Here is a 22,183-nt window from a genome sequence, read left to right as displayed (position 1 = left end):
TTTCTTCTTCTTCTTCTTCTTCTTCTTCTTCTTCTTCTTCTTCTTCTTCTTCTTCTTCTTCTTCTTCTTCTTCTTCTTCTTCTTCTTCTTCTTCTTCTTCTTCTTCTTCTTCTTCTTCTTCTTCTTCTTTTATCATCTAACTAGCCTGGTGTCATATGCTGTCTACCAACTGCTCTCTTTATTCCTTTATGTTGACAGTGTAGCAAAACCTGCGGCAAGGGGTCTAGATACCGGAAAGTTATCTGTGTGGACCAAAATATGCAAGACGTTGATAGTCTTCACTGTGATCCAAGCAAGAGGCCATCTGATGTTGAGATTTGCACGTTACCCCCATGTGAATACATTTGGATTACAGGAGACTGGTCAGAGGTATGTGTCTTAACTCTGGGCAAAGCTTAGTTGTTAAACTATAATCAGTGACAGCTATAGAGAATGGCAAGATAAAATACGCAAACCAGCTAGCTTTGACATTTTCTTGTAATACTCATCCATTGGTTCTTCACTGACTGATTTGTTGGGTTACCAAAAGCAAGGGCAGTGGGAAGAGACTTGGCAATGTATTCTTACCTCTTAATAGAAAAAGGTTCTGTAACTGTGGAGCATCTATACGAACACTGTTCATTCTAATGAAGCTCAAAAATTATATTTAATCAAATAAAAGCTGAAGAGTTTTAATGCTTGCAGCAAAGTAAAGATAGGGCTGCTGCCATCAAAAGATGGCAATTGTTAGACAGGCATCAAAGCTAATTCTTACAGGAAGGTCCAGGTGCCAGTACCTGGAGTTTTTTGCTACCTCAGTCAAATGTCATCTACCAGCATTCATCTGAAATAGAGCCATGGTGGTACAGTGGTTAAATGCGGTACTGCAGGCTACTTCTGCTGACTGACTGCTGCCCAGTAGTTTGGCAGTTCGATTCTCACCGGCTCAAGGTTGACTCAGCCTTCCATCCTTCTGAGGTCGGTAAAATGAGGACCCAGATTGTTGGGGGCAATACACTGACTCTGTAAACCGCTTAGAGAGGGCTGTAAAGCACTGTGAAGCAGTATATAAATCTAAGTGCTATTGAAGTTTCATGACTGTCTGGAATGGGCAGTAGTAATAAAAAAAATTGGGCCCCCTGAGTAGAGTCTCACATAGAACACATTTCATTTGAAAGGTTTTCCCTAAATGTGATGCTGATATTGCATGTAGAAAAAAGAATACTTTAGAGAAGTTGAAGATCTTAACCTTAAAAGAACATGGCTAATTTATTTTGGTATTTTACCTATGTGTTGAGAAAGTGACATAAAGTTTTCTGACACAGTATCATCTGTAAAGTTCCTGGTGTATTATATTTTTCAAGATTGCTAGCCAGAATAAATTAAATAGAATCAGAATCAGATTTACAAATTACAGCTAGATTTTAAGTCACTTTTTCTCCAATCTTGTGTCTCCAAGTTGTGTTGGAATCACTATATCCAGAATTCTTGGATTTGTAGTTTCAATACACCTGAATGATATTGGGAAAGATTGAATGTGGGCAGCAGTTATCTGTTATTGAGTGAAAGAAGGGGGCAATGAAATTATCTATCTAATTAGGAAGCAGAAGTCTAGGCCCTGTCAAAAAATTATATTCGGCTTGAAAACCTGATTGCCTAATTGAGGTTCTGTTCCAAAATCTAGCAGCAAAATTGTACATTTGCAGGAAATTCAGTAACATTTTTAGCATGGATTTCTATGTCTTCCTTAGCAAAAGTGTTTCTAGCTTCCTCAGAAAGCAAAAAAAATAAAGTTCACAGTTAGGGGAGAACATGTCAGTCAAAACTGACCAAAAAAAAGATAAAATATAAATATTGTATCCGTTCCTTTGAACAAAGTCACCAGAGTAGGTGTTCACAAATTATATATGGGCTTTGGAGCAAGTAGACAGTAAAAGGGATACAGAATGCCTTCCTGTTTTCAGGAAGCAATATCAATCATACAAACAGCAGGACTTTCAGAATATTCAGCCCTGTTTTCATAAAATTAAAAAAAATACCGTGGCTATTTTCCTTCAATGTTCCCACCCACCCTATTTGGCAGAGCAATTGAAACGCGTACTCAAAGGATTAAAAGGCAGGATTGAAATAGTCTATCATCTTTAGCTTCTCCAGCTTCTTCTTTCACTTCACGTTCATCTTCTGTTCTTCTGTTTTCTGGTACTTTACCTTCCTGGCCATACAAATTTTTCAATTCTGCCATGACCACTACTGTTAGTGTGACAGACAGGATGAATTACAAAGTAAAGTATTCATCCTGTGTTGTCACCTATCTCTTGTGGATTGCCTCATTTTCTGGCAAGGATGTGGCCCTAAAGAAAAATTATGGGAAAGTACCAAGGATATCCATGATCCCAAGTTGATTACCAAGTTTCTTGCTTCCAAGGTGACACCTTAATAAATCAGTCCTCACTCAAAACTGGACCGACCTAGGAAGTTTACCTTCCCCAGAAGATAAGCAAGTCAGTGAACCTGCCAGCTGAGGAGCCAACCTTCAGGACCAACAAAGGAATATACTGATGGAATTTAGGCCAAAACCTCTAGAAAGTACCCAAGCTGGAAGAAGTAGCAATTCACACTTGATTCATGAAACTTCACAGGCTAATTTTCTACTTTGTCAAAAGCTTACTTTGAGTGATACATATTTTTTTTTTTGCTTTGTATTTTTCAGTGCTCTGTGACCTGTGGTAAAGGCTACAAGCAAAGGCTGGTTTCCTGCAGTGAAATATATACAGGGAAAGATCACTACGAGTATGGTTATCAGAACACTGTCCATTGTCCAGGCACGCCACCACTAAATGTGCAGTCATGCTATCTAGGCGAGTGCCCTGTTTTGGCATCGTGGAGAGTTGGAAATTGGGGAAGTGTATGTTTCTAAACTTTTGTTTTGTTATTATTCATGATTTGTTTTGCTACATAGCCCAAATGACTTTTAAAAAACAAGATGCCCTCTTTCCTCTCTTTCATGGATTACTGTGTGTTACTTCATGACTTAATTATTCTTTATCTTTTGTCTGTTGCATGGCTGTACAAACTCATGCCCAAGAGCCATGGGCCACATGCCAAAGACTCTTCTTATTTACTAATTTATTCCTATTTATTGGCTTATTTATACGACTGCCCTTCTCAATGTAGTGATTTTGGATTTTGGCTAAAAAGGCATCACAACATAGCATAAAAGCTTTTAGAAAAGGTTATTTAAATATCTGTAACAGAAAAATATAATAGTTAAATATACATAAATAGTATAGTATGACCAGGGCTTCTAGTAAGCTATCTGAAATTAAAATAATGTTATGTATCAAGCTAAGCAGACATCCTTGGCTCAATGTTTGCAGGAAACCCAGATCTTTGAAGCCCTACAAAGGGCTAACAGGGTTAGTTAATCCAATTGTCTGGGGGGAATATTTTTCCATAGGTGCCACGATAGAGAAGGAATGTCTCCTGGTTCCTGCTAGATGGCAGAAGGACCCAGAGTATGCCTAACCTGCCACATTATATGGAATGAGCACAAATACTTGAATACAGGCAGTACTGCAAACAACCTGGCACTATGACATATAGGGCTTTACAGCACTTTAAATTACACCCCAAAGCTTACTCTGAGCCAGCACAGTTTGAAAAGCAGTGTTGCTACATGGGTGAACTGGGTTATGTCCCAAACCGCATGTACTGGGGCACACTACTGAATGTAGGGATCCATGCAGAGCACATTGCACCAGTCCAACTGGAAGATGAACAAAACATGAGTGACCATGAGCATAGCCTTTCCAGGCAAGAATGGCCACAGGTTGTGCACAAAAAGGATTTGAGCAAAAACCCTCATGGCCATCTTGTCAGTCGAGAGCTGCAAGTCCAAGAGGACTTGCAAATTGTGTACATCTCTGTCTGCCACCCTAACCAGAGTCAAAGGTGGAAAATCTCCAGATTCTGGGGGCCCTAAAACCCAGGGCTTTTTTTCTCATAAAACGCCCAGAACGGAGTTCCGGCACCTTTTTTGGATGGAACCTTGTAGGGTAGGGAAGGCAGGTTGTATGACATGTGTGAGTTCTGGCACCTTTTTTTTTTTTTTTTTAGAAAAAAAGCACTGCTAAAACCCACAACCATTTGGTCTTGTTAGGATTAAGACAAAACCTGAATCTTTCCCATCCAGCCTCCACATAGCAGAGTGACCCAGAATAGAAATGTACAACTGAGCACCACCAGCCTACTAATTATGCCTCACTCTCTGCCAATGGATGATCTCACCTACGTACCTGTTTCATGCAGAGTTGCTACTGAGTTGTACATTTAACATGCTAAAGAGAACACTTATTAAATACAAATGGATTAATTGTATTTAATGAATTTTCATTCCTGGGTTTGGTCCCATTTACATCATTTTCATGGCCCCATTTATGTTTTGAAAAATGGCCTGTGTCAAGTACACCTTCTCACCCTTCAAAGGTTGCCTACCCTGATTTAATTCTCCCTACCTACAGTGAATGGCCAGAACTTACAGTTTTTATGTGTATAAAAGGGATATCTAAATAATTATATCTCAGTTTATATAAATGTTGATGGCTTAGAGAAGTGCCTGTTTGGTTCATGGCAAAAAAAAATAAAAATAAAGTACAATGATCAGCCTACCAGTTAACATTAACAGAAAGCAGCGAGGAAGAATAGAAAAATTGTTCCAGATTCAGATCCGGCTTCAAAGAGATTCATTTTTCCTTACCTAGGTTACGTTCTCACTACCAGTCATTGTTTCTCCTCATGCATAAGGAAAAGCAATACAAATTCTAGGCGGTTGAGTAAATGAAGAAAGAAAGCTAGGCAGGCCAACACTAAATAAGTAAGTGTTGACCCAAGCATGCTCAAACCAAGGTGGTCAGATTGTGTGGTCCTGTGTTGCTAGGAGATAACGGAACTTTGCTACTGAAAAACTCAAATTCCACTTACAAGGTCACATACAGATCTTTCTCTCCTTTTAACACCATTCCTACACAACTGAAAAGTCTGGCATTTGTTTGGAGTTCAGAAGGCTCTCCTCTTGCTGTGAACAATTGTTTGTATTGCTTGGATACAGAAATAAAATCCAATCCATTTGAACTTTAGAAAAGAGCCTTTCTGACAGCTCTTCGAATAACTTTCATATTTGTCAGATGGCTTGGCTTCACTTGGCTTCATGCATTTTACGGTACAAAGCTTGTTGTAGTTGTAGATCTTTGCTAAAAGAGAAATTAGTCCTTCATAGTAAACAACTGGAATAGTCAGTTATAGTGAAGTGTTGCTTATATTTCTTTTCAATAGTTATTACTGCCCTAGTTAGAGAAGAGTGGTTTAGAGTACCGGGCCACGGTATGCCAGCAACTGGTCCGCACAAACAAGCAAAGCCCCATCCGCCGGATGCAGGCAGTACATTAAACCACGCCCCCTCCGGTCCGCAAAAAACCCTCTCTCCTCAGAACCGGTCCCTGATGCTCAAAAGGTTGGGGGCCTCTTGTTTAGAGCAAGGAAGTTCTATTAGAGAACATTCAGAAAAATCTTTTTTTTTTGTCTGTTTTTGAGGCTGGAAACACAAAAGCCGCAATGTAAATCTTAAAGCGGTTTAGCGTGGTTTTGAAAACACTAACCTTTTGTCTCCAGAATACCTGGGAAAGAGAACAAAAAACTCTATTCTTGCCATGTGCAGTCCCACCCATTTTGCATCTTTGTCTCACCCAATGTTGGGACCCATGTACCCCTTCCACAGTTATCGATAATCCCCTGCCCACCCAAAGGTTATTTAGATGTGTTCTCAAAACCCTCTAAGGTGCTCTTAAATTAGGGACAGTGTGGTTTCTAATTCGTGCCAAAAATGGGAAGTGTTACCTTGTACCTCCGTTTAAACTTGTTTACTCAGTAACTGTATATGTATCCGTCTGCATTTGTTTGTTGTTCTGAAAATAATTTATCTAAATAACTGCAAACAGCTGGTGCAGTCTGCAATTTATCCTGCAGTTTATCCTGCTACTTCTCCTTAATTGTTCCATCTTTGATCTGCACCTTACCAAAGAGTTTTATTGCAGAAAGATCAATGATATTTTGAACAATTAATTGGTTTTCCTTCAGCATGGCCTTTTTTTCAGATGGTATATTGCTATATCCAGTCATAAATAGCTGTGATAATATGCCTGCCAGCAAGCAAATCTGTGTATGTGTGCACTGAGAGAGAGTTAGTTATGTGGCAAATTGCTGTTTATAGCACTGGGTAAAAACTGCATACTGTGTGAAAAACTTTCCTCCCCTGTTCCTTCTACTTTTAAAAATTGTTCTGCTACTTAAGCCTCAATAGGCTTGTAGTTCTCACTGTGCATAGTTCCTAATATCTTTGTGTTTTTAAAGAGCATCTTAATTTTCACACAGTTGTGCCAGATATGCAACAAAACATTTGTAGAATTCAGAAGAGTCAAGAGGGTAAAGATGCACAAACGTTTCCCTTTTTTTAATTCAGTCTTTTAATTAAGCTTTGGTTTTGTTAGCCACTTTACCTTTTCATTCTCTCTTTCTCTCCCCCCCATGACTCACTAGAAAGTTATAAGGTATCAGGCAAGGTTCTGAATTTGGTTTCCTTCCTTTTCAGTGTTCGGTGACTTGTGGAATTGGGGTAATGCAACGGTCAGTTCAGTGCCTCACAAACAGCGATCAAGCAAGTACCTCATGCCTTGACGATTTAAAACCTGAGGAAAGGAGGCCATGCCACAACATCCATAATTGTAAGAGTCTTTGGGAACGAGTTTTATTTTTCCTTTTAATCCCGTGCTTGTATTAGTACAGATCTACTTCTATGTCATGTCCCACACTTTTTCAGTTAAATTAAATTAAGCATTGCTGGCTGGATCATTCTGGGAGTTGAAGTCCATGCCGCTTAAAGTTGTCAAGGTTGCCTACCCCTGCTTTAGAGGGGTTTTAAAAAACAAAACAAAACAAACAAAAAAACAGCTCCCTTCCACACTTAACACAATCTCTCTTAAGAATTTGGGAAGTCTGGTTTGAAGAATCCTCAAGCGATCTGAAGCTTTGGCATTACTTCAGTGGTATGTTGTGAAAATGCCCTGCAGCATTTCCTAAGCCAGGAAGGCAACAACAGAAATAGCAGGGAATGTTACAGATGCTTGATTTCATGACAATGCATGGGGCTCAGTCCTTGAGAGACCATCGTATGTGCAATCAAGAAAGCAAAAAGAAGGAAAGAGGGAGGGGAATGGATGTAAGGCACAAATAAAATTTCCTGGCACCTAGATACTGGGGGTGGGAAGTGGGAGGTGTGAAATCCTGCACTGCAACAAAAATGACATATTAATTTTTTTTTAAAAAAATGGTTTTCTTCCAACAAACGAAGAGCAGCAATAATAATCTTCCAGTATAATAGTCCAAGAAAACTGTCAAAAGTGATTCACCTTTTCTACCTACCTTTACCTGATTTATTTTCATACTCTTTATGAGATGATAGACAGGGCTGGTATCACTTCAAATGAAGAGCAACCAGCGATAACATATTCCTTGGATGGATATATGAGCAAAATGCCATAGGTTGCGCTGACATTGGAAGTCTGATGCTGAGTCATCTCAAAAGAAAATCTTACCTCTTACAAATTTTATAACATCACTGCAGGTGTTGGTGTGGGGGGGAGGTTCCCTGCTTATATCTCAGGGGCTGCCACAAAGAAGAGGGAGTCAAGCTATTTTCCAAGGCGCCTCAAGACAGGACAAGAAGCAACGGGTGGAAACTAATCAAGGAGAGAAGCAACCTAGAACTAAGGAGAAACTTCCTGACAGTGAGAACAATTAACCAGTGGAACAACCTGCCTCCAGAAGCAGTGAATGCTCCAACACTGGAGGGTTTTAAGAAGAGACTGGACAGCCATTTGTCCGAAATGCTATAGGGTTTCCTGCCTGAGCAGGGGGTTGGACTAGATGACCTCCAAGGTCCCTTCCAACTTTATTATTATTATTATTATTATTATTATTATTATTATTATTATTATTATTATTATTATTATTATTATTATTATTATTATTATTATTATTATTATTATACACATTGAAGGTCTTCCTCTTCAATTAAATAACTGAAGACATTTCACATATCTTGAAATATTCACAGTAATGTTTCACTGATCAGCTGTTAGAAACTGACACTGCGTCACTTTGACTCTTTCGTTTTTGTTGATTAGAACCTCATCTTACTTTTCCTTCTTTTAGGTGAACTACCAACAAGCTGCAAAGAAGCAAAAAGGCTCAAAGTCATTACTGAGGATGGCGAATATTTTCTGAACGTTAAAGGAAGACTTTTAAAGGTCTGATTCAAACACTTCCTCTGTTTTTGGAGGGGGAATACAGTTTATAGGACGGGGGGGGGGAACTTAGGTTCAAATGACTACAGATTCTTCTGCCTGTTATACGTTTCTGTTTTCTTGCTGGAAGTATAGGCATTTGTTTTTCAGTGAGTTAGAAGCAATAAGTATTATTATGAAGAAAACTTTCTATCTGAGTTCTCATTTCGAGAGGGAAAAGATTGTTAGAACAATGTGAAAGGAAAATGAGGAACTGGCCCTTTGAGATTCAATTACATTTACATTGTGCAATTTTTCAGAAATTCATAATTCTACACACTCTTCTTATTTCTGTCCTTTTTTATTCAGCATCAGCTTTAATTGTTTTATAAAATTATGGCTCCTCTCCCCCCAGATATATTGTGCTGGAATGGACTCTGATAGTCCTAAAGAATACATCACTTTGGTAAATGGTGATGCGGAAAATTTCTCAGAAGTCTACAGCTACAGGTAAAAACAGGCAGGCATTCTGTATTTTTTTATTTTGTCTTGCTACCTTGTGTATTTTTTTGCAGTAAGTAGAAAAGGGGCTTTCTTTTGATTCAGGTTACATAACCCAACTGAATGTCCATATAATGGAAGCCGAAGAGAGAATTGCCAGTGTAGGAAAGATTACACAGCAGCTGGGTTTTCAGCCTTCAGCAAAGTAAGGCTGGACCTGAATGCTATGCAGATAATAAGTAAGTAACAACAATATTTTGTTTCTCATTTTGTTTTTCTTTGTTGGAATTGTTGGAATTACTATTTTAAAAGAGACCAGCTTACATTTCTTGAGTTTAACTTGTATTATTACCATATCTTCTCTTATGGTGTTTAAAAATGACATAATTTTACCTTGCTGCACATTAAACTTAGTTCTCCATGAATGTTCTTTTCCCTATCTTGCCTCAGCTAAGCTCAAATGTAAAATTATAATCATAAGCATTGTCATGGAAATTCTACTTGAATGTAATCCCATTTCTCATTGGGAAATTAGTGTAGGAGATGACCAGGTTGAGCCTGAGGGCGGAGTCAAAGATGTCATCAGTCATGAGTCCCTTCGAGCCCACGAGAGAGCTAAGTCCAGGCCACCTTGAATTCCTTATCTACCACCAAATTGCTTTGAACGTTAGCAGTTCAGATTCTTGTAGAGAGCTTAAGTTTGCAATAAATCCTAATAACCATTTGAACTGCCTGGATCTCCTGATTTCCCTGGAGCTTGACAGTAGACTCTCACAGTATTGGGATGGTGGTTCTCACCAGAATTCCCTTTCAGCTGAAGTCCCATCAGAAAGCAGAGAGGGCATACAAGAGCAATCAGATTGCACAATTTAGCAACAATATTGGAGCTGATTTTTGTATTCTAGCTGGACGTTGTCTTGAGCTAGAGACAGCTCCTAATGATAGCTCCTAAAGAGGCATATGAAATAGGCCAAATAAGTTGCAGTTCTTTTATGGTCTATAGGACCACATCCACATTTTTATGCCGATGTTTAAAACAAATAGAAGGAGCAACTTGCTGCTATAGAACAGTCCCTACAATTTTAGACATATTAGAAAACATAAAGAGAGAAACCTGTAGTGCATTGTTAAAAGATTGGTGCCTCTGCATATTTTTACAATGCTTGCAGTGGTGAATGTTTTTCACAGAATTATTCCTCATTTTTTAATATCTCCCTACACAAGTTTAAACATTGTGCCAAGTTTCTCGTTTAGTTATCTGTGTGAAAAATCAGGGAGGGTTGCTGATGAGTCAGAAAATAAATGTATACAGTTAAGTGTTTTATTTTATGCAAGAGCCAAATTAAACATTTGCATTTTCTTTTTCTTTTCCAACCATTCCCTTCCCCCTTTGTCTCTGTGGTTCTTGCCAAATATTTTTTCACAGCTACCGATTTACAGTTTGCACAGACACTTGATGGGAGACCTGTTCCTTTTGCCACTGCTGGGGATTGCTATAGTGCAGCCAAGTGCCCACAGGTATCCCTCTCTAGGCCTTGAATCTCAAGTTACATTCCAGCATTCCCAATCAAATTAATCATACGCCAACCATTGCCTTATTCCGTCATTCCTTGTCTAACATCTCCTTTCGTAAATATTGTACATTCTGGTGTTTGTTTGTTTTTTAAATGTACTGGTAAAAAGAGTTTGTACTTCTGAATTGAGGGATTTTTATGACAATCCAAATATTGTGATGATCAAACGTTCTTTAATGTTTTTCTTGTATGTAATTGCATTTAAGCCAGTTTTCTTTGCAAGTAATCGACTGTTTAATCCAAAAAGAATTCTTAAAGAGACTCATAAAATAAATGAGAACTAATTCTTAAAACTGTATAAATCATCAGATTAAAACGCATATCAATAACTAATTTTTAGCTATGGAAATAAAATAGTATTTGCTTGTTCTTTGAAAACGATGTATAAGTGGTGCTACAAATTTATGTGTATCTGAAGAATCTCAAACTGGTGGGGGGGGGACACAGCAGATGAAGAGAAATCTCTGCTTCCCATCAAGGATGGGGACTAAAGACAAGGCCCTGTTGAAGATCTGAGAAATGAATGGTTTTGTATGAGAACAAGTTATCCTTGAGATGTAAAAGCTATTCTAGATGGATTTATGTCATAAAGGTGATATATAAATTTTAAGCGGTGAGCTCCCATTACTTGCCCCAGCTCTTGCCAACCCACCAGTTTGAATGCGTGCAAATTCAAGTAGATAAATAGGTACCACTTTGGTGGAAAAGTATCAGCGTTTCATGCACCTTGGCGTTGACATACGGGCTACACTGGCTCAGAGATTAACACCCCCCCCTAGAATCGGACTCTATGGACAGGGGAAACCTTTACTTTTATCTTTAAGAGCATTGCATAAAATTACAGTAAAAATAAAATACATTGAGTTCTGTTTTAGCCAACACAAACACCAGTGATTCATGCAGAAAAAAATAAATATTTGTTCCATGGAAATTAAGTGGGGGGAGGGTGAGAAAAGACGCCTCTTCAACTTTCAATTGATCAGGAAGGAAAGTGTTACGATACACATTTTAAATTATAAAGCTAGAACCTGTTCTGAGATAGGACATTTGCCTGGTTGACTGCTTGGTTGATTGTCATGATGTGGCCAAACTAAGGCTCCTTTAGCATTTGTATGCCAGAACATAGCGGAGCCTTAGTTTGGCCACAGAAAATCATGACAAGTGAACCAGGCAAATGTCCTATCTAGATAAAAGAGCAAGAATATATAGCTGTCCAGATGTAGGAAACTGTTATTTTCTCTCTCTCTCTCTCTCTCTCTGTCTGTCTGTCTCTCTCTGTCTCTCTCTCTGTCTCTCTCTCTCTGTCTCTCTCTCTCTCTCTGTCTCTCTCTCTCTCTCTCCTTTCTCAGAAGAGTTAAAGAGCAACAGTGTTAAAGATGACTTGAAGGACAAGAATGCCCTCAACTGGCAGGCCAACAGCAAAACAGCCTTGTTCTCAAACTTCTGCAAATGAGAATAAATGCTTAATCTCATTCCTGCTGTGATTTGTACAGTATGTGCTAATCGTTGCGAGGGCTTGGAACAATTGAAAACAGTGCCAGGGAAATCTTGTTAGAATAATGACTCTGTGGTCTGTTGTTACACAGGGGATCCAAAGCATTAGAAAACGACGTTGCTCACAAATAGATTTTCTTTCTTTTTCTTTCCTTTGTCTTTGTTTTTAAAGGAGCCTGCATTTGGGGTATTTAGTCATCATTTCAGAAAGCCAGTGCCAACTCATATATGTTCTTTTTTGTTTTTTGAAAGGGTCGTTTTAGCATCAACCTCTCTGGAACTGGCCTGTCAGTAATGCAGGCCTCAAGGTGGCTTTCACAAGGAAATTATGCTGTTTCTGAAATTACAAGATCTCCTGTAAGCAAAACTTACTTTGAATTAAAGTGTTGCATATGTTAACTTGCTGCTCCTTCTTATAAATAGTAAAAAGTGTGCGTGTGTGTGTGTGAAAGAGTAGCCTCTTGAAGTCAAAACTAAAGCCCAAGAAGTGCAACACATGGTATGTACAGTAATTGGTGTATTTAAAACCATAGATTGGAGTAAATTCAACTTGATCTGTATTATTGCAATTAATTAGTGGATCTGCTTAACCGTGAAAGTAAAAAGACTGAGCTTCATGATTGCACACACTTCTTTAATTAATTGTCTTGAGTCCTCCACAATAGGCAGCTCAGTGCTTGTTCTAACAATGCTATGAAACTCAAGGAAAAGGACAAATTCTTTCCTAGGCTCTGTAGTCCCTACGTTCCCTCACCCTCCATGAATCCAGATATATAATGCCCTAGGCCAGTGGTGGCGAACCTATGGCACGGGTGCCAGAGGCGGCACTCAGAGCCCTCTCTGTGGGCACGCGCGCCATCGCCCCAGTCCTAGACCTTCAGCTGGGTTTTATAAAACGTTTTCTTTTTAGGCCTCCGCCGCCATGTGCAAAAAAAAAAAAAAGGTTCAATCAGTCAATTTCAACTTCTCGCGGGAAAAAAAAGATCTTGCAAAGTTGAAATTGTTTGATTGAACTTTTTAGCCCACCCAGTCTGCCGTTACCACCGCAGCCACGTCCACCCAGTGGGCCACATCCACCCGGCACTTGACGATGCATAAGTGGGTTTTGGGTTGCAGTTTGGGCACTCAGTCTCTAAAAGGTTCGCCATCACTGCCCTAGGCTGTTCCGTTTTTGTGTGACTTATTTATATGTCTAATAATTGTATAGTAATTTCCTGAATGTACCTGAATATAACGTACAGTAACAATAAATAAGCATAAATAACTCAAACCGGCTAACATACCTAGTAAACCTTCTTCCTCCTCCTCCATCAATCCTGGGAGGTGAGTTGGGCTAAGAGAGAATGACTGGCCCAAAGTCACACAGCTGGCTTTCATGCCAAAATCGGGAGTAGAACTCAACATCTCCTGGTTTCTAGAACTCAACATCTCCTGGTGCCTTCATCACTAGACCATATAGTCTGTATTCTACACATGGCCCAGTCCAGCCGGTCAGCAAAGGCATTCAGGCAGAACAGAAACAAGTGCAATCCCTTTCAGGTTTCCTCATGACACTCCCCCTCCTTCCCCAGAGCTGAAACCCATAGTTTGAGAATCTACACAAATTTCATTCTTCCCGTGATCAACAATTTGCCACAATAAGCAGGACAATTCCTGTGGAAGAACAGTTGGCTTACTTGGGCTACTTGCAGTGGTGGGATTCAACCAGTTCACACCACTTTGGCAGAACCGGTAGCTAATTTTTTGTTGCCCAGGCCCAGAATGGACTTCCGGAAACAGCATCCACACAGAGAACCGGTTGTTCACATATTTGAATCCCACCAGTGGCTACTTGCAAATAAAGGGAGCGAAGACATGTAGAAAATAAAAGGCATTATGTCTGTCTCAAAAGGGACAGTGCAAAGGGGAATGAATTTTCACTAGTTACTCTGAAGCAGCTGAAAAAAAAATCAGTGTCCAGCAGGAACTCCAAAAGGGAGTCCCAAATGACCAACTGAAAGCAGAGACTCAAGACAATCAATATTGGCTCCTCTCCCTGCTTCAGAGCTGTCAGGCACAGCTCTTAAGTTTCAGTGTCAGGAGAATAAGTGAACAAGACGTTGGGATCAGTATCAGAGATCAAGAGTAGCAAACAAAGTTTTGTAGACTACGTTTTAACATGTAGGACTGGAAAGTGTCATGTATCATTTGTTTCACCTTTTATATTTTTTCTCTCTTTCTGAGGGAAATTCTGTTTTTTTTTAAAAAAAAAAATATCCAAAGGTGTTTGAAGCTGAAATAAAGAAAACAGAACAAAAACAGAATGCTATGTGTGTATAATTTTATTTTAAAAACATAATATTTTACAGAGTTGGGGTGACGACCTCTTTGTTTTATGATAAAGTTTTATTTTACTATCAGTTCCTTCATTTCCTAGTATGTTCTTTTTAACCTAAATACATTTTCCTTCTATAACCCTCTGCATTTTCACTCAGAAATATGTTCCCTTTGCCTAATATAATTGGGGTTAGGGTTGTTAATACATTTTCTTTCTATAAATTGCTCAAAACGGATTTAGGATATGAAGAATTGCATTTACTCCTTTCTGATGTATTTTATTTATCATTTTATCTATAGGATGGTACCAAAGTAATAGGAAAATGTGGTGGTTACTGTGGAAAATGTACTCCATCATCTGGAACTGGCCTCGATGTTCAAGTGTTATAGCAATGGTGAGTTGTAATTTCTGCATACTTTTGTGTTATATTTACACATATTTAAACGTTTATGGGCTTAATTGTGTATCTGGTCAGTGATATTTAGTTATTTAATCAACTCGGTCTATATTTATTTCCAGTTAGGTTCATTTGGCTGAACTGTAATTCCACCAGGCAAGCTTTGCTTTGCAATCTTTCAGCCTCAAAAGTATGGTACATTGAGTCATCAAATACTGTACACCGATGCATTTGAGTATAATGACATCACTTCAGGCCCAATACCATACTTGGATTTAGCCCTAAAGTAGACATTTCCACCTTTTTCCTAAGTTTGTCAGATTTGTGTGATTTGTTCAGAAGAGGGTACAGATAGACCTCTTTTACTGACTACCTCATATCACGACTGCTTTAAAGATCTGCAAAAAGGAGATTTGTGCCCTCCTATGCGTCAAAGCCCCCTTTTTGGACTCATCTGGGAAACATTTCATAAGCTTACTGATTATGACGAGCCATCTGGACTTCGATTAAGGTATTGAGAAGAGGCCCTTGTTTCACTCACCATTAGAGGCACATTTATTGAAACTTTCTCAGAGTCTACATCCACAGCTCCTTGCATCACAATGACAAAAGCAGTGTTGTGAGACAAACTTCATTTATAAAAGGAATAGGGTTTGCTTCGTGACAGTACAATGCTGCTATCATCAGATGTTCAGTTTCATACTGGCTGTCTTCAGAATTTGGAATTCCATCAAACAGTATAAGTCATCTCTTTTCCCTTGGGCAAGCAGTCGGAGACATTCTTAATCATTTGTCAATTGATTAAGTTTTAATTTTTATTGTTTTTCTTGAATATTCAGATGTCATCACAACACAAGCAACATTGCTTACTACTATAATATTTCATAAAAAACCAGATTCTGAATAATCATATCCACTTAAAACCTATTCCGTGCTGATATTTCTGAATTGCTATTCATTCATTCACTCACTCACTCATTCCTTCATTCACTTTCTTTTAAGATGACCACTCAAGGCATCTAATCAGCTCCATATAAAATAGTAGTTTGTTGATTCTTTGTTTGCTTTAAGGAAAGTATACCAGGTTTTGGTTTTATTTTTTAAGGCTGACTTTTTGTATGTCAGCCATGGCTAGGACACTTGACCCTTTGGGAAGTGATTCTCACAAACTTGGTGGTTCCAAAAACATTGAGGAATTGCTGAGTCTGCATGTGTTGAATTTATGCATAATTCAATTATCTGCATATAAAGCCTACGTGGAATGACATAAAGATAATTTAGTAGTATAAGGACCTAGTGCTGGAAGCTGTTACCCAGATGTAAAAAAAAAACAACTGTACAGTGTAGAGTTATGGTGCTTCTGTGCATATGAGTTTGTCCCCATAAAAGATCAAATACACACAAACACCTCAGTTATCTAAAAAGTAGAAATGAGATCTCTTTATCTTTTTTTTAATTTCCAGGATTTCTTAATGCCGGGAGCTTAAGCAAGATGGATGAAGGACAATTAAGCAATACCTCTGCCTTCCATTTTTTTTATTTTTATGTTTGTGAGTGTGTGTGTGTGTGTGCATGTGTATGTGTGTGTGTGAGAGAGAGAGAGAGAGAAATGTATGTAATGTGCCTTTTTAAAAAGTATGATTGTATCTGTGTATGTGTGTGTATGTGTGTACAGTATATTCTTGAAGTTCTAATGTATTATATTTATGTCCGGAATTATTTATTTTGATTTAATATTTTTGTATGTAAAATTTTATATTAAAGCTGCTTATCCTGTGTTCTTTTTTTAAAAAAAATTAAACCTTGCAGTCACACCACTGCATTTTTACATATTCTACATCATATGTAGCATTTTGACAAAAGTGATATGTTTATTGTCACTGTATTCAGTTGTTTACCTTCATTCAGTAATTTCTCTTCTTGTTACAGGCTGCACTGATATTTGTAAGGTGCTAACTGGTTACCATTAAGGTATTTTTGGCATTTTAAAACCAACTATTCCTTATGAGGAAAATAATTATTGTTATTAAATTTATATAGCAATCAATACGTTGCAAGAAATTGGTGATCATGCATGATAGTATTTTTGCTTTATCAATAACTGTATCTTACATATTTTTAATGGCAGGTAATATCCATTGACTAATGCTATAAAAGTCACTGGTTTGGTGCTAATATGATAATATTTATTAATAACCTGTAGGCTTTAAAAGCTAATTCTTTGCCATGTCTTGTGGCAATGGAGAATGAGTAATTAAATTTGTATAAAATGAAAATTTGTTCAAATATTAGTTTAAGGCAGACAAAGTTTTTACCTATATTGGATGAAGGCCTAATATTATTTAGAAATTTATGAGCAGTTCCTTTTTCAGAGAAATTATTTTCAGTGATTGGATTTGTGTATGCTGTATCATACTGGCAACATATAGCCACGAGCAACAGTTACTATCAATCTGGATCAGTGGTCTCCAAAATCAAAAATTAAAATATGGAAACTAAATAAATACAGAGGAAAAAAATATCTAAAAATTAGACATTTGAATTTTTCCCCTAAAATTTCATATTATCAGGAAACCATGTTTTTAAACATGGTTTTAAAGAGAGATTTCAAAATGTGGAATCTAGACATATTTGAACCCCAGCTCCAAGAATTTTGCCAAAGAAGAATATACTTATTTTCAATCAAACAGAATGGAACACAAAAATATTTTGCCTCAATTAGTCCTATACTTCAGCAGTAGCACAAAACAATCCCTTTTCTATTAAGAAAATTGTTCAGACAAAATTGCAGGATCATTAATAACAAGGACAAAATAATATACACTAATCCACATCTACATTGTTTAAATTTTGGAATTTCTATATATGCTATATCACAGCATATATTTCTATCAGGAATTAGGTGAATCTGCTATACATGCTGCATTCTTATTTTGTAAAAAACAAATACATATGGATCAGATCACAATATTTAAAGCATTTCTACTCTAGAGCGATGCAGAGCAGAGTTATTTTTGTGTGTAAAGTTATTGCAGTTGCTCCAAAAATAATTCATAAAAATCAGAATATTCATTTTCTGTTATTGAGAAGTCAGTAATACCAGAAGGCTCTGTTTTTTCTGCCAAATATACCACATGAAGAAGAAATATTATGTCTAATTTCCCTATTCATTTTTTCAAAATAACTTTTAATCTGCAAGATTGATAAGCACGCACACCTTATTTTATTAATTTTAGCTGTTTTAATTATAGCATAATAAGATTTCAGAACTTAATAGTTATTTACTCTTGGAGCAAAGCTATTTCTCTTGTGTCAAACTGGATACCCCTAATATCAGTAACACCTTAAAATCAGTAAGTTATAAGCTTAATAAAGTTGGTTACCTTTTCCAACATAAGCAGCTCAAAAAATAAAATTACACCACCATGTTCGCTGTGCATTTGCAAGTCACCTCATGTAGATGAGCTATTGTTTTATTTTTTTAAAAAAACATATCTAAGCCATTTGCTTATTAACTACTGGGCAGATTTAGAAAAATCTCCCTAAGATATCTGCCCCTTCACAATAATTTCTGTTGAACTCATTCTCTGAGGTCAAAAAAGTTGGTCACTGAAATCTAATTCAACATAGTATCAATATCAAAAGAATTGATTAATATAACATTGCATATCCAAATATTAAATGCACTTTTGCTCTGGGTCGGTGTGCCAGGTTAAATAGCTTGTGACCAGTTTGAGAATACAAAGTACAAACGAGGTTCTCCACAAAGAATTATATATCTCCAGGTGTTTACGTCTCATTATTTACCTAACTGCTAGATCAGAATTATTATTTTGACTGAACAGGTAACATGATCTTTACAAATTTGCCCAGATGTTAGGAAACTCCCAGCCAGGCAGAGAGGAGAGGTCAAGCTTAGAACTAGCCTTGAGTCCTTGCTCAGCCACAAACATTTCTTCCAAGTTCATGGAATCTTATCTATTGGTTCCCAAGGGAAGGCAAGCAGTCTGGGGAGATTCTTGTATTATAGGTAGAATGCAATAAAATAGCTGAACTTTTCATGAGTGGATCTGTTTGCTTCCGGCCGACACCAGACCACAAACTACCCATCTTTTATACATTTATTCTTGCTGTGGATCAGTAAGATAATGTTGGCCATCAATATGATTTCTCCTCAATGTTCTCACTTTCACTGTGGAGCATAAGCTGTTCCTTGGTTCTATCGATTAAGGCAAACTACTGTTTTTTAATCTGCTTTACAATTATTGTGGGATGATTCCTGACGAGAAGCATATATGAATATCTTTAACGAATAATGAAAACAAATGTTTCCTACAAGCATTCACAACTAATAGCTTTCAGAAGTGAATAAATTCAGGCAGATCAAAATGTCGATATACATTACAGTACAGATTTAAATAAATATTAAAAGGTGTAAAAAAAATTTAAGGAAAAATGCCAAAAATACCTTTCACAGTACATGTTATGAAAATACTGTGTAGTATAAAGGAGTACTGATTTTGTTACAATATCACTCATTTTTTAAAATGTTCTGTAGGGAAAAGGGAAACTTGCACTATAAGCATTTAGACAGAAATATGGTGCTTAATTCCATCTGCTATTTTTCAGTAATGAGGTGACTGAGTATTTATACAAAAATATATTTTAAAAATCCTATACATTCCTTTGTACTAAGTAGTATTATGATGTCTATCAATGGTTCAAAAGAAAAGAAAATGAATGACATATAAGGAGGTTACAATAGTTACTAATTTTTAGTGTGAGGTGGATTACTTCTTTTTTTTTCCAACAAGAGGACCACCGAATGATTAAGCAGTTCTTGTAATATATACATATACTTTTGTAAGGATCCCATTAATCTTTATGAAATTCAATAATATTTGCAAGCACTTTTGTTATGTTGCTTTCTTATTTTTTAATTATTTTACTTTTACTTTTGGGTCAGAAAAGAAAGGGGTAAATAATGTTTCAGTGATTTTCCTTTGTTGACCACATTGTGCTGCATTGCTTTCCTATGGACAAAAACAAAATGTATACATAGGATGAATAAAATGAATTTTTAAAAAGTATACTATGGTAGCCATATTTGTTCTTGACAAACAAAATAAATGTTGACATTACTAGGTAATGCAATGCAAAATTCCCAGGGATTCAGAATATGGATGTCTGCCAAGATACACATTCCAAAAAGGAGAGCACTAGGGAAGTCCGTGTAGTGAGGATGACCATGTGGCTGAATATAAGTAAATAAGTGATCCCCGTATTGACGTTTGCTTTCAAACATTTACATTCAATGTGGTCTATATGCTCACAACGCATGGACAGACTCAACCGTAGTTTCAACTGGGAAACTGAGCATCCTAGACCAAGCCAAATCCAAAACCACTAGGGAATTCCTGGAGGCTTAGCATGCAGACATATCAGCCATCAGTAGACGTATAGAGGTGAACCACATTTATAGACCATTCAAAAGAGATGATAGAAAAGCTAAGAGGGAAACAAAAAGACTATGACACATCCTCTTTAGCAATCAATTTCAGGAATTAATCCCAAGCAAGCAAGAATATTACCCTAATCAAGTAACTACTGGGGACCCCACAGTTCAAAACTGAGCTACAAATATTCTCTTCTGTCAGAACTACCAAATAGAAAACTACTCCCTCATCAATACTGTCAAAGTAAGCCTCAGTATATAAAAAGAGGAGCAAACATCACTGATGATATTACCTAGTTGGGTAATGAAACATTCTGCAAGCAAACAGCCAAGCTCAGAGAGCATTAAGGTCTCCACAATTCGGTCCTGAGCTACAGATACTCTTTTACAGGTATCTACATTCAATGGGTGATAGCTGGGAAAGAGTCAATCTTGAGGTTGCAATAGGTAGAGAACTAGCAGCACAGCCTAACATTTAAGTGCTGTATGCATACTTCATGCCTGAATAGCACCATCCACAGAGTCTAGTCCTTTTTGGCCTTAAAAGAAGGAAAGGCAATCCAAATGCAGGTTATAACACTACAAGCAAGTAATTAACTAGAGAGGAGGAGGAGGAGAAATAGACACTATATGGGCAGTCACGAAGGGATGATGTGGCACCACTAAAAACTCTAAAATAATACTAAACCAGATGGTATAGTTAATAATCTAGAGCAGGGGTGTCAAACTGCCAGCCCGTGGGCTGGATGCGTCATGCCGAAACCGCGCCTACCCCATTGCCAGCAATGGAAAAAAAGTTGCAATATGTCATGGCACATCACATGACATTGCGAGTTTGAGAACCCCTGATCTAGAATTAGTAGATATAGAATTTTAAATTACTGTGATAATTTAGAGAACAATGCTAAAATAGCGTTCCCAGTTAGCTGGGGTGTCAAACTGCCGGCCCACAGGCCGGACACATCACCATGAAACCGCACCCATCCCATTGCTGGCAATAGAGAAAAAGCTCTGATACGCTTTTTCTCACGTGATGTCATGTGATGTCGCGAGTTTGACATGTCTGCCATAGAGAGATGATTAAACCCTAGCTCTTTCAGCAATCTTGGAGGCAAATGTATTATGAAGTGTTGCTCTTGGAACACATTCTTCTGTTTGAATTGAAGTGGCTAATTGTCCCTGGCTTGGAACTGAGTGATACATGTTTTATTCTTGCCTATATTTTTAATGTTATTTTACAGAATAACCTCTAGGAGTTTGTTACAGATGGAGCATCATATAATCCCAATTAAAATAAAATGCTAAATAAAATAAAGCTATCAGCGAGAGTTTAATTTGGATTCTTGCACTGAACACATGGGCTTGTTCCAATTCTATTATTCTACTCAAAGGGAAATTCTTCAAAATTAGTTATGATGAATGGGATCCAAAGTGCAACGTTAAGTCTAGCAATAAGCATTGACATATCCCATACATTTCCATCATTCCCCTTGAAAGAATATTTCCTGAGCTGCATCACAAATGGCTTTTGAAGTGAGAGGAGGACTAATGTTCCCTTAGGCATGTGGAATGAATCATCATCTTTGGAACCAAGCCTAATGTGGGCTAAACGTTTCAAATGTTTAAAGGTTATACGTGCCTTTGGGGAAAAGAATTACCTTTCAGCTGTTCTATTTTCTGCTCTAAGGATGTCCATTACAAGACCTCTAAATTTGCTAGCATTATATTCCAGTTTCTATTTGTTAAAGAAGAAATGATGATATGTCATCTGGTTGCCATTCATTCATATTTGTAACTGTTAGTGACATATCAGGTCCACTATAGAAGCATTTATCAATTTGAACATCCTTCAGCTGCTGAGTTTCAGTTTCCCAAATCCTCCACTCAACATGATTGCTGAGTATTCTGGGAATTGTAGGTGAACATAGTTGAAGGGCATCCTTCAATAACCAGGTTCAAAAGTTTATTTAACTTCTCCAGAGGAAGAAATAATAGCAAATCTATCTTTCCATTAAGTCCTGGTAGCTCAGTGGCTTAATAGACCCCAGAGAAGATCTGTGCTCCATCGATTAGAGTCCTACCACCACATGACAGGACGAGCTCCCATTACTTGCTCCAACTCCTGCCAAC

The 22,183-nt window shown here is 37.5% G+C and overlaps 1 protein-coding gene across 1 annotated transcript in view; it reads left to right on the top strand.

The window, feature by feature from the left end:
• LOC107298436 (A disintegrin and metalloproteinase with thrombospondin motifs 9-like) overlaps positions 1 to 16,082 on the top strand; it is a gene marked incomplete at its 5' end in the record, with an annotated part of 33,596 nt that extends 17,514 nt beyond the window's left edge. The window contains 10 exons of the mRNA XM_015827816.1: positions 199 to 369; positions 2,690 to 2,884; positions 6,623 to 6,755; positions 8,245 to 8,339; positions 8,731 to 8,825; positions 8,922 to 9,055; positions 10,243 to 10,334; positions 12,137 to 12,241; positions 14,501 to 14,595; positions 16,062 to 16,082. Of these exons, the coding sequence (XP_015683302.1) occupies positions 199 to 369; positions 2,690 to 2,884; positions 6,623 to 6,755; positions 8,245 to 8,339; positions 8,731 to 8,825; positions 8,922 to 9,055; positions 10,243 to 10,334; positions 12,137 to 12,241; positions 14,501 to 14,590 (1,110 nt within the window). The remainder of the gene's footprint in view (positions 1 to 198; positions 370 to 2,689; positions 2,885 to 6,622; positions 6,756 to 8,244; positions 8,340 to 8,730; positions 8,826 to 8,921; positions 9,056 to 10,242; positions 10,335 to 12,136; positions 12,242 to 14,500; positions 14,596 to 16,061) is intronic.
• Between the last annotated feature and the right edge of the window lie 6,101 nt (positions 16,083 to 22,183).

Source organism: Protobothrops mucrosquamatus, unplaced genomic scaffold (genome assembly GCF_001527695.2).
Source record: "Protobothrops mucrosquamatus isolate PMUCROS unplaced genomic scaffold, P.Mucros_1.0 scaffold3966, whole genome shotgun sequence".
NCBI classification, from domain to species: domain Eukaryota; kingdom Metazoa; phylum Chordata; class Lepidosauria; order Squamata; family Viperidae; genus Protobothrops; species Protobothrops mucrosquamatus.
Note: the sequence above shows the minus strand (reverse complement) of the source record. Positions and strands in the feature narration are given on the sequence as shown.